The sequence below is a fragment of the Camelina sativa genome, chromosome 9 (genome assembly GCF_000633955.1).
Source record: "Camelina sativa cultivar DH55 chromosome 9, Cs, whole genome shotgun sequence".
Taxonomy (NCBI): Eukaryota; Viridiplantae; Streptophyta; class Magnoliopsida; order Brassicales; family Brassicaceae; genus Camelina; species Camelina sativa.
Window position 1 is genome coordinate 17,440,080 of NC_025693.1, and position 13,545 is coordinate 17,453,624.

Below are 13,545 nucleotides of genomic sequence, written 5' to 3' on the forward strand. Positions count from 1 at the left end.
CCCTTCCCAAACAACAAATCCCTGTTTTCAACCAAAACAGTAAAATTGTGTTTTGTCAGCCAAAAAAAAATTCTAACAAATACGTGTTTTCACAAAAAACCACGTTTTCCGCTAAAATTATTAAATGACAAAATTTCATGTTATCACCAAAATTGTATACTTAACGATTTTGATGGATTTTGTGACACTCCGATTTGGAGAGAGGTTTAAAAGAATTAATTTGACCATCTATGTAACCAAAGTGCACTTATCTTTTTGGTCAAAGGTCCTGAGTGTGCATAGTTAAACGTGTTTATGCTGAAGTAGTTTCAGGATGGGTGATCTTCTGAGAAATGATTGTCGGAACTTTGTGAGTGAGGACAAAACACAGAGAAAGATCATGTGGTGATTTGTATGGTCTGTAAACAAGTTTTTAAAACCTCCCGAGCGTAGAAAACCGAAAATCGGATATGGGTGGGACTATGGACTGGGAATAGACATGAAGCCCACTAAATGAGATGGTGGTCAGGTCGGTACAGATTTAAATGGGTTAGACTATGCACATGTTTAAATGGGTGAAGTTAAACAAGTTTCAAATCTAAATGAGTTTGCCATACATTTTTACTAAAACTAAAACTTATTTGAGGAGTCTTTGATAACATGATTTTCACTCAGGGTATCCATTCCCTATACAATTGTAGTACAAAGGGTTATCAATCCAAATGGTTGTTGTTAACAGATAGAATGTAATCAGAACAATGCAAGTCAAACCAAGCAATGAAAGGGGTTTTGTCTAACAACCTAGAATGAACATAAATAAAAAGAATAAGACAAAGAACTACTCAACCGAGGTACATGATGCTGATGATCGAGTAGGTGGTTGGTGACAAGAAAACAAAAGCAAAATAATGAACAACTCAAGCCACCACATGATGCTGATGATCGAGTACCAGGTTGCGTTGGTGGTCAAATTAATCATAAAAGCTTAAACAATCAAATACGAAACCTCCTAAGGATGGGGTAATCGGTTCACAAGTATTCCTAATCAACCTAGAATGTTTTACATGCCTCAAGCAATCTATTCCCTAGACAATGAATCTCTAAACCTTGCTAATCCACTCACATGGCAGAAACAATCAACCCTAATCACTTCCTTATCCAAGTTTCGTTGGAGAAACATGACTAAGCAGACATTATGATCCAATTTACTATTGGCAATAAACTCCTTAGTTATCTAATCTCTTAGTCTAAGAGAGTAAATCTCTAGCATTAGTTGACTCATGCATTTCATCGAACACCTCTCGGTGCGGAAATGCCTAGAATCTAATCTCAACCTCTCAGTCTGAAACTAGCACTAAAAACACTAATCCAGAATGGAATTTTTATAAAATCAATCAAGCTAAAACATCATACCGATCAAGAATACCTATTAGCCTATCCCATCCCTAGTTTCTTTGATTCACAACTCAGATCTCATCTCAAACAACATAGAAATAGAGATGAATAAAAATTGTATTGAAAATAACGAGTATAATCGAAAACGGTAAAGAACTAAAATGGAATTACAAACTGGAAAAAATACTAAAAACAAATCTCTCTAAGAAAGTATGAAAATCGGCTGGAAATCATCTTTGGTAGCCTCTCTCTCTCTCTCTCTCTCTCTCTCTCTCTCTCTCTCTCTCTCTCTCTCTCTCTCTCTCTCTCTCTCTCTCTCTCTCTCTCTCTCTCTCTCTCTCTCTCTCTCTCTCTCTCTCTCTCTCTCTCTCTCTCTCTCTCTCTCTCTCTCTCTCTCTCTCTCTCTCTCTCTCTCTCTCTCTCTCTCTCTCTCTCTCTCTCTCTCTCTCTCTCTCTCTCTCTCTCTCTCTCTCTCTCTCTCTCTCTCTCTCTCGGTGTGTTGACTCTTTCTTGCTAAAAAAATAGGACATGGTTTGTATATGGAAACCCTTTGACCTAGCCGCACAGCAATCATCCGAAGTCCTACACGAGGCTAGGGTCGAGCACCTCTTCGGGTTGGGCTTCAGGTGGTTCCTCTTGTGCTTAGATTCACTTGCTCGGGTGAAGGCTTTAGGTTGTTCTTCTGCACGATCACACCTTCGGGTACATGCCTTGGTGACTCTTCATTCTTGCTCTTTTTAAACCCCAAAGCACATGTTTCATCCAAAATTCATTAATGCAACAATGCAACATCCTAAACAACCAAAATACAAATATCTAAGGCTATGGACTTAAAAATTTTAAGGTTGAACTCTAGACAATGTAAAACATGACTAAAAATATGCCTAAAAAAATGTAAAATAGAGAGACATCAATCTTAATTTTTACTTCTTTGTTTTTCTTGTATAGAAGTTTGTATTAAATGTCGGAAAGGACTGAAATTATCTGAATATATAAGAAAACATGATGAATTATTACGAAAACTCCTATGAAATATTTGGTAGAAAATATTTCATACCATAAACCCTACAATTTTTTTATGAAAATTTTGAATTAGTAGACAAATGGTAAAAAATCTCTACAAAAAACGATAATGAGAATTGGACTTCAGAAGGATGAATAATTTTTAAGGAAAACATTAAGAAATTCGACATAAGAAAAAGTGGAATTTTTGCTATGAAAAGTGGCAGTTCAGTATACGACTAACCATGTTCATTCTTGCTCTTACAATTTTCTCAATCTAACTTTACAGAATAAATACATATTTCCAATAAATTTTGTTTCATATGGTCAGAGATTCACAGTCTCACATTCATCTAACAAGTCAGTCGTCTAATAAGCCAATTGTGTAAGAAAATTGGACCACACGTACTACCAATTAAATGTATAGGAATCTAATTTAGGCATCTATGTGAACACAAAAACCTCAACAGCTGTCTCTTACATTTGCATTATTGTAGAGAAAACATGAATGATTTACATTTCTACGAATGAATTATACATACATATGACCATAAATATTATATGGCACTTTGTAAAACTAAGATAATTATTGAATCATATGTATAAAATTGTCATCCTTTTACCAGCATTGTTACAAATCATGGCACCATGATATTTTTTTTCTTTTGCCATCTCAACGTTGTAGGGTACTTGAATAATCCTTTTATGAGTTTTATCGTGAACAACAATATACAACTGGTGAGCTGAATATGGAATAAAAAGGGGTCTACACTACTTTTGGATACTTCTGACTCGTTGATTTTTTAAGTCAATCATGAAAGTATTTTCTTTTGGTCTTTGCATCAAATTACTTTTTTTTTTTTTGTGATCATTGAATGGTCGATCCATAGCTAATCCTTATTACGCGATTTAGTGGAGTCAAAATCCAGTGTAATTGATAGTAAAAATAGTACGGTAACCATTTGACTAAAAACACTTCTCAAAAACTCTGGTGGAATGGATTCTTGCTTTTTAATCATATCACTTTGATTATTTTTCTTCTCAAAAACCCAAACAACATCGTTTTGAGTTACAACTTACAACCAATACAACGCTCGTATTGTTTAACTATTATACATTTAAACTATAATATCATCTTAGTCGTCAGCATAGTTAGACGTCTGGCTAACACCGTTTAGATCAATGCAGGTAAAATGAATCTTTTCTTGTTTGATTTTAAAATACATGATACATAATTTAGGTATGAAATTACCAAACTAGGTGGTGTATCCTGATTGATTTTGGTTATTTTCAGGATAATTGGCTATGAGATTTGGTCCCATGTAGTTTTTTCATACCCGACCCAGATCTGCGGTCAAACCGGTAAACCCGGGACCAAGTCACTACAATCCAAACCGTAAGGACCAATAAATTATTATTTTTTGACATCATAACTAATCACGAAAGTTATCATCTCGAGTAGCCATCCAAGGCGAGATCGAGATTAAAGAGGTATATATATACATCATGATTTTCTCGACTTTAAAACAAGATTTGGCTGGTAACAATTATAGGAGGCAAGTGTAAAATTGTAGAAGTCAAATCCTTAGTTTCTCAACAAATCTCTGCTTTCCAAACTATTCCTTAGACTTCGAATGGAAACCGAACTGGTGTAGTTGAAATAGTAACAAAAATATCCGCATATATATGTATGTGCATATTATCATTACTATTAGAACTGCACCATACTTTATTCGCAGTTGTCACGTACATCACCATTCAGAATCTAAAGTTTTGATCACATTAGCCGCAAATTGCAGCCCGCAATTTCGAGGTCTTTTATTATTTTTGCTGCCATTGAAAATTCCCCTACATTCAGAATTATTGGTATCAAAATTAAAATATCTATTGAAAAACTGAATTGGTACCAAACTCAAGATCCTAATTATCCAAAATTGAAAAATCGAACCGATATACCAAACCGAATTTCATCTTTATGAGGTTTATCCTGAATGATGAGGTAGTTGTCTAGTTGATGAGCTAAAACTGGACCAAAAATTGGGTCTACACTAATTTTGGGAGCTTCTGACGTTGATTTTTTAAGTTAATCATGAGAGTATTTTCGTTTGGTCTATGCACTGAAATTTCAAGCGCTTTAATAACCCAAGGATCTTTCATAAGTTAGCTCACTATTTTGAATATCTGGTTAACTATTGCCCTTTTATGCTCCAACTTACTCAGTACCTTGGTTTAAATATATGTCGACCTAAGATTGGAAAGAAGATAGACCCTTCAGAAGTAGCAATAGTGAACGAGTTTTCTGTCCAAATAAAAATTCTTGTATATATGTGTGGTTGCCATCTATCTTAACATTTTTGAAGTACATTTTTGTGCCATCCTTTTTTATTTTTGTATTCAAACAAGTCTCAACTAAATTCTCTACAATCCTTATAATCAAACACAATCATTTCTTTATTTTAGAATATTAATTTCAAATTTCCTAAAATCTATCTACCTAATTTAAAGCACTATGTTAGATTAAAATATAATTTTCCTTTCACTTTTATTTAATCTTATATTTAATTATTTGAATTACTATTTAATACATAAATTTAATAAAATTTTGGAATTTTATTCAGCATATGATGTGATTTGAATTTTTATAAATGAGTATATATTTTAAAATCGATCACCTTTGATAACCAACATGAATATAAATTTAATTATCATAATTTGGTGTTACACGAATAATTTATCATTTCATCGGGTCGGGTTTTTTGTTAATTCTAAACCGATTACAAAGATCGGATCATTTCAAATATATGTGCTTTGATTTCTTTGAAACATAATTAGAGATTTCCAAATATATAGCAACTAATTATATTTGCACATACATATCTATCTTACATGTATTACACTTGCAACATCCTTATAATATAGCAACTAATTAAAGACAGTTACATGTTAGGCAATATATAATTAAAATAGATAAATCACATACACATTTTGGTAAATTCTTATTCCCGAAATATATGCACTATTAACTTCAGTATCAATATTAATCAATCACGATGGATAAGTATATTTTTATGATGGATTTACATAACTACAACATAACTATGCCAATTTAAATAATCTAAAAGTGCAAGAATAATTTAGAAACAGAAAAGAAAAACAATTGCCCCTGGTGTACCATGGGTATATCCTAGTTAGATCCAACCATAAAAGGACGCTAGTCACACCCGACGCAGTTAACGCATACACACAGACTTTTCTACTTTGTTTTATTGTGGTAAGGTGTCTGACTTTTCTCATTCCCTCCTCATTTTGTATAAATAGAGGCCATATATGCAGTTTGACATTTTATCTATCACTTGTCTTTCCATAATAAGAGAGTTAGAAGTTCGAAAATATGGCTTCCAAGTCTTTTGTTCTGTTGGGTCTATTTGCAGTTCTTCTTGTCATCTCAGATGTGGCCTGGGCATCTGCTAGCAAACCCGGTACGTAGATAATTTAATGTATTACAGTCTATTTCTTCCTTTAATTTGGAGGCTTTTTAATAAGAGCTGGATATGTTCGTGAGGCGGCTAATTGGACCCGAGCTAACGTAACATTTGATTATTCATGTTAAGATTTTGTTCTAAGTCCGGACTGTTGGCTTGACAACGGTTAATTATTTGGTGTTACTATAGTCCAAATTCTGAATACGATTTTTAGTGCTCACTATATTTACCAGACCATCTCAAAATACCTATATGTTTAGTGGAAACTATATCTTGAGCGTATTATATTTAACTATCTAAATTGTTTTAAAAAAACTATAGATTCAAATTTATATACATACTAGAAATAGGCTCGCGCGATGCGCGAGATATATCTAATCTTATTTTTATTAATTATGATATATTTTAAATTTATAAATATATTTTTTGAAATGTATGTTTTTTATATGATTTTTTTAAAAAAAATTGTTTAATATTTGTTCCTTTATATATGGTTCTTAATGTTTGGATGCAAAATAAAATAAACAAAACATATAGGAAACTTTTTTGATTGAAGTAATTAAATCCTTCAAAGTTTTGTTGTTTTGAATTTTATTAATTTGTGATAAATTGTTAGATTCTTAGAGCATCTCCAACACCATTCTATTTTAAAGTCAATACTCTGTTATAGCGTAACATTTGCTCTAACCCTACTATATATCTTATTCTAAAATAGAGTAAATGATGGGATTACTCTGTATGCAGCTTTAATTTTTTTACACTCCATTTTTTAGTATAAAAGATACATTGAAAAAACTATGCTCTATTTTATAGTAAAATATATTGGAGATAGTCTTAGCATACATGAGGTTTGTGTATAGATCATATATCAGATATTCGAAACGAAACTTGAGTATTGAAAATTGTTTACAAATATTACCAGATAAATCTTATATTTCCCTACATCTTTTCCAAAACTGTAATATATGGATGTGATCAAGACTTATATGAAATGCTAGATCTCTATAATCACAAAATTATTAGCGAAACTCAGTAACCATGAAAATAAATTAAAAAATTTATGTTTTAGTCTCAATCGTAAAGAAAAAGAACATCTCTTTCACATTCATTAAAGAAAAATAATTGATAAATATTTATCTTTTCGCGAGTGGTTTTACAACTTTATATTTTTTTAACTCAATCTTAATATTTGATTTTCTTTTTGACTCCACAATATGTTGCTACGGTTTGATTTTCTTCGGTGCCTCCTAACAAATATCTTGAATTAGAGACTCTATATGAATGCTTAAAATGTGTTATACTTCTATGATGATGGGTTATTTTTAAGTCCTTGTCTCTATTCTTAATCATTATGTTCTTTTAATTGTCAAAAAATGAACTCTCCAACATGTCAATTAGTGTAGATGGAAGGGAAGACACAATTAGAAAAATTGATATCAACAATAGATACATTCTAATTATCTTTCTGACATAACTACATTTCTAAATTATTTTAGCTTACATCTAAATGTTTTTTTTAATTAACTATATTTAAACTTATAATATATATATGTTGACTTTTCCATCAGATTTTGATGATTTTAAAATAAGATATTTGCGAGAAAAGAATCAGACCGGCTCAAATTCATCCAATCAATAAACTAAACTTCTAAAACCTGAATTTTGTACTATAGTAATGAAATTATGAATCTAGACAATATGTTTTACAAGGTAACAGAAGAATCACCAAGGATTTATCATATGCTCTAATGTTTACTCTCTAATCTTGTAATCACCATTAACATAAAAAATTGGAATAATGCATATTAAAATAGGGGCATTCTCAAAAATGCCCATTTTTCCATACCCCTTTTTTAAAATACCCCTTCATGTTGACTATTTTTAAAACTACCCCTCTTTATATACAAAATGACCAAATTACCCTTTTTTGAGTGACAGCAAGAATGTACAGTCATCAAAATCGAAAATATTTTCCCGCCAAAAAAATTTCCCGCCAAATTTTTTTTTCCCGCCAAAATCGAAAATTTTTCCCGAAAAAATTATTTTTTCCCGCCAAAAAAAAAAATTTTCCCGCCAAAATCGAAAATTTTTCCCGTCAAAAATATTGAAATTTATACATTTTAAAAACATTGTAAACGCTTTTAAAAAACTTTTAAAAGCGTTTACAAGGGTTTTAAAAAGTTTTTAAACACATTGTAAACGCTTTTAAAAACCTTGTAAATGCTTTTAAAAAGCTTGTAAATGCGTTTACAAGGTGTTTAAAAACATTTTAAAAATCTTTTTAAAAACCATTTGAAAACCTTTTAAAAACTTTTTAAAAATCTTGTAAAAGCGTTTACAAGGTGTTTATAAGGTAGAAACCTTATAAAACATTTTAAACACCTTGTAAATTTTTTTTGGCGGGAAAAATTTTGGCGGGAAATTTTTTTTGTCGAAATTTTTTAACAAAATTTTTTAACAAAATTTTTTTGACAAAAATAATTTTGGCGGGAAAATTTTTTCAAAAACTTTTTGGTGGGAAAATATGTCGGAAATTTTTTGGCGGGAAAATTTTGTTTTTCTTTTTATTGAATAAAATAATTTTCATCTAAGCGTAAAATGGTCATTAAAAATTAAAAGAGGGCAAAAATAAAAATGGCCAGAAAAGAGGGTATTTTTGAAAAGGGGTATATCAAAAGGGGCATTTTTAACAAATTCTCATTAAAATATGGCTCATGTCATAAAAATTTATGAAATATCTTATACAATATCTCGCATTAAATTTTGAATAAAATTTATGAAAAGAAAAGTGTGTCAAATTTAATGTTTTTGAGTTTCGATATATTATATCTATTTTCTAATCATTTTAAAATAAATACTATAATTACCATTAAATTATTTTGTGAAACTATTGTTTTCTATTATTTCATGGGGTGATTAATCAATTATGTTATTTTAACTTTCTTTTAGTACAAACGTTTTAAAAACAGTCAAACTGTAACTTATAGAATATTAGATATAATTTAATTTTATCTGAGTTTTGTCTTTAATATAATATATATGATTATTGGATACAACGTGATTTTTTAAATATATTAGAACATATTTTATATTTTTAAATTAGTCTGTCATAAATTAATTTGGCTTCAATTTTTATTTTAAAAGTATAAAAACTTTTTTTTTTGTTTTAATTGGTTTGATCAGTAGTTTTATTTTTAGATTATATTGTATATGCTTCTTCCATTAGGAAATATATTATATGTTAAAACTAAAGGTTATGTTATGATACCATTATGCTATTTTTCTTTTCTTTTAGTACATACGTTTTAAAAATAGTCAAATGGTAACTTATGTAATATTAAATACAATTTAATTTTATCTGAGTTTTGTCTTTAATATAATATATATGATTATTGAATACAATGTGAATTTTTAAATATAGTAGTATATATTCTATATTTTTAAATTATTTTATTATAAATTAGCTTGGTTGTAATTTTACATTAAAAGTATGAAAACTTTTTTGTTTTAATTGGTTTGATCAGTAGTTTTATTTTTATCTGAGTTTTGTTTTTAATACAATATATATGATTATTGTATACAATGTATTTTTAAAAAATTATTAGTACATATTCTATATTTTAAAATTAGTCTTTCATAAATGAACTTGGTTTTAATGTTTACTTTAAAAGTATGAAAACTTTTTTTGTTTTAATTGGTTTTATTAGTATTTTTTTAAGTTATATGGTATATGCTTTCATTAGGAAATATATTATATGTTAAAACTAAAAATTTCAAAGAAATATATTTTGTAACAATGTGATTTTTTTTTTAAAAAAGCAAACTATACACCATATAAGATATAAATAAAATAAAGTATATTAAAAATGTTGTTATTATAATTTAGTTTTGCCCATGGTGTAACAGAGAAGTTTGCTGTCGTGAAATGTTGTTATTTAAAAAGAAACTTAATGCAATGTTTTAGGGAGAGAAATCAGGGATTATAATCAAATGTTAATGACCATAAAATCATAGGCGTTTGTTATTTTTATTACGTTATCAAACAGAGCAAAACGTAAGAAGGAAAAGCAGGATTTTCTTATAATGGGATTCTGAGATATCCTTAAAGATTGTAGTAAGTAATACAAATATTCCAATGGTAGTAATGCTTCATATTATTCTAATTTATGGGGAGGATCTTAGCAAATTTTTGAAAAATAAATTCAAAAATATGTATGGTTTGGAACTTAACACGTTTATTTAAACAAAATTTAGAAACTCGATTTCAATCTTTTTGAAAACGTTGATGCATACAAATTAATGTTACATACGATTGAAATAGGTGGTGGGTCTGTAATGGATTAGAATTTTATGGTGCACGGGAGATTTTTACCAAATACACCAAAGTTTAGGAGAATTGTAAATAAAAGCACAAGGAGAACACCGAGATGATGGTGAATTAGAGATTTACTGGGAATGATGCGTAAGCAATGAGAAGACCCAATTGGATTTAGAAACGAACTTGTTAGAGAGATAAACATGAACCTGTTAGAGAGGTAAACACTGACGGACCTTTCGTCGACCGCGGTTTGAAGCGTTGTTACTGATCTGAGGTGGAAGGTTGAATTTGGGTTTGAATTTTAAGTTATTGGTTTGGGCCCAGAGTTGGAAGGAAAATGGATGGTTTTTTTTAAAACATATGAGTACAAGTGTCAGATATATAGTTAGCTAGGTGTCATGTTTTTAGAAGAAGTTGGAGAAAACCTTCTCTTATTATATAAGATTTATTTCAAAAATAACTTTAAGCGAAAAGCTATTTTAACCGTGGAGAGGAATGCACAATATGCACGTGCTAAACAATATCTTTGAAATCATGTATTGTTTTGGACAGGCCCGGTGAAGAGTGAGGAAACTGTGCAACCTGATCATCAAGGTGGTGGAGGTTATCACATCTCCGGAGGATCAGGAGGAGGAGGAGGAGGAGGTGGATACTGCCACTACGGCTGCTGCTATAAGGGTTTCCGTGGCTGCTCAAGGTGTTGCTCGTATGCCGGAGAAGCTGTTCAGACTCAGCCCGGTCACTGAAATAATATAATCTATTCAACACCATGCATGCAAGATTGGCATTATGTGTGTATCACTTTAAGTAAACCATGGTGCGTTTGTAATGAAGTGTACTCCAGTATACGAAAGATGCAAAATTGATTAAGAAGAAAAGTATTTGGGAATATAGTTTGAGAATGTAATGTTTATGTGTTTGAGTTGTAATCTGTGTTGTTTGCATAATAAAGTTGTTTGTAGTTTATGTTATTCTCTTTTGGTTCTGTATATCAATAGGGTAATTTAATAAAATAGGCACATGGCAAGTTCTAAACAAACTGAAATGCGCTTTTCACATATTAGATACATAAAATAGTACTATGACAAAAGTGCCTTTGGTCTAAAGTAGATGCGACTGTTCTTGTATACGATCTGGTTAGAATTAAACGACGAAATCCCATTCCCAGCTGAAATTTTTAAAACTGCTGAAATTTTTAAAACTGAAAGAATTGACTGGTTAGGATTAAACTGAAATCCCTCTGAGGCGGAGCCAGACTCCTCGGATACACTGTCATCAACAGGTGACGACGAGAGTGGAGAGGAATTTTTTGAGAAGTTTCAAAAAGTGTTGTCAAAGAGACAGCGCAAGGTCCTTCGAGGTAAGAGCCTCAAATCTACACACTAAGTATGTGTAAGAACCTTTTTTGTTGGAATATCCGCGGCTTTAATATATATAGTCATCTTAACGGCTTTAAAAAATGGATTAGAGGGAAGCAATCCCTTTTTGGAGGTCTAATAGAGACGCATGTAAATCAGGTGAAGATGAAGAAATTTTTGAATGATCTTCTACCTGGCTGGTCTTTCTCGGATAATTATAGTTTTTCAGAGTTGAGAAAATTTTGGGTTCTGTGGCACCCGAGTGTTAAGGTGGTGGTATTGGCTAGATCCTTGCAAATGGTTACTTGTGATGTTCTCCTTCCCGAGGCAAAAGATTGGATAGTAATTTTAATCATCTATGCTGCAAATGAGGAAGGGCCAAGAAAAGAGCTTTGGGCGGAAATGGTAAGTTTGGCTGAGTCCCAGGTGGTTCTTGACAAAGCGTGGATTGCAATGGAAGATTTTAATCAGGTCCTTAATCCCCAAGAGCATTCAAATCCATGTACCCTTAATGTGGATTGAAAGACTCGGGAGTTCAGAGAATGTTTGTTGAGTGCTGATCTCTCTGACTTTACTTTTAGAGGTAACTCATTCACATGGTAGAATAAATCGTCCTCCAGGCCAATAGCAACGAAATTTGATCGGATTCTGGTAAACTCACACTAGCATACGTTTTTCCTTAACTCTTTCGCCACCTTTGGTGAACCAGACTTCTCAGATCATGCTTCGTGTGGAGTCACCTTAGATGCAAGCAGCTTTAAGGAAAGAAGACCCTTCAAATTCTACAACTACCTGCTACATAATCTGGAGTTCATTCCGATGGTGGCTCAGCAGTGGTTTTCTTGTAATGTCACTGGCTCTGCGATGCTAAGAGTCTCCCTAAAACTGAAGAAAATTAAGAGTGTCATAAAGATCTTCAATAAGGAGAACTATTCTGGCCTGGAAAAAAGAATCTCAGAAGCACATGATATCCTACTGTCCTGTCAAAGCCAGACTCTTGCTAACCCGACTCATGCTAATGCAACCCTAGAGCTTGAAGCATAAAGGAAATGGCTCTTGTTGGTAAGAGCTGAGGAAGTTTTTTTAAGACAGAGAACCAGTATAAATTGGATTAAAGAAGGTGATAGAAACTCTGCCTATTTTCACCGAATGGCAGCCGTTAGAAAAGCTCAAAACCATATCCACTTTCTGTTTGACTCAAATGATAGAAGGGTGGAAATACAAAAAGAAATTAGGGAGTTGTGTGTCGGTTATTTCTCGGACCTGTTAGGAGGCGAAAGCAATATGATAGGCATGATCCAATCTGATATGGACCTCCTATTTCCTTACTGATGCCCTCAATCTCAGCAACAGTCCATGGAAAAGATTTTCTCCAATGAGGAGATTAAAGAGGCATTTTTCTCCCTGCCAAGACACAAAACAAGTGGACCAGATGGTTACTCTTTGGAGTTCTTCACGGCTTGTTGGAGTGTCATAGGAGCAGAAGTTACAGAGGCAGTCTCTGAATTTTTCAAATCTGGAAAGCTCCTGAAGCAGTGGAATTCTACTACGCTTATCTTGATTCCAAAGACAATTAATGCTTCGAGACCTTCATACTTTAGGCCTATCTCATGGTTGAACACCCTCTATAAAGCCATCTCAAAGCTCCTAGCCTCAAGATTTCAAAGACTTCTCCCATAAGTGATTTCTTCGTACCAGTCTGCATTTATACCAGGAAGGTTACTAGCGGAGAACGTCTTGCTGGCAACAAAGGTGATTCAAGGCTACAACAGAAAGCACATCAGCTCCAGGGGAATGCTAAAAGTGGATATTCATAAAGCGTTTGATTCTGTAAACTGGTCTTTCATCCTCTCGACACTCCATTCTATCGGTGTCCCGGCTAGGTTTGTTGGATGGATCTCGGAATGCATTACAACTCCAACATTCTCTATGTGCTTAAATGGTAACTCATCTGGCTTCTTCAAAAGTACAAAGGGACTGAGACAAGGGGATCCTCTGTCCCCCCCCCCCC

The 13,545-nt window shown here is 32.2% G+C and overlaps 1 protein-coding gene across 1 annotated transcript; it reads left to right on the plus strand.

Moving 5' to 3' along the window:
- On the plus strand, positions 5,704-11,147 carry LOC104711222 (glycine-rich protein 3 short isoform-like). Its single transcript, XM_010427900.2, has 2 exons — positions 5,704-5,855; positions 10,729-11,147. The coding sequence occupies exons 1-2, from the start codon at positions 5,768-5,770 to the stop codon at positions 10,920-10,922; spliced, it is 282 nt and encodes a 93-aa protein (XP_010426202.1). The 5' UTR covers positions 5,704-5,767; the 3' UTR covers positions 10,923-11,147.

Excerpts from the sequence above, each read along its gene's own strand:
- LOC104711222 (XM_010427900.2), top strand. The coding sequence starts at position 5,768 with ATGGCTTCCAAGTCTTTTGTTCTGTTGGGTCTATTTGCAGTTCTTCTT. Across the intron at positions 5,856-10,728 it reads GGCATCTGCTAGCAAACCCG|GCCCGGTGAAGAGTGAGGAA; the intron begins GTACGTAGATAA and ends TGTTTTGGACAG.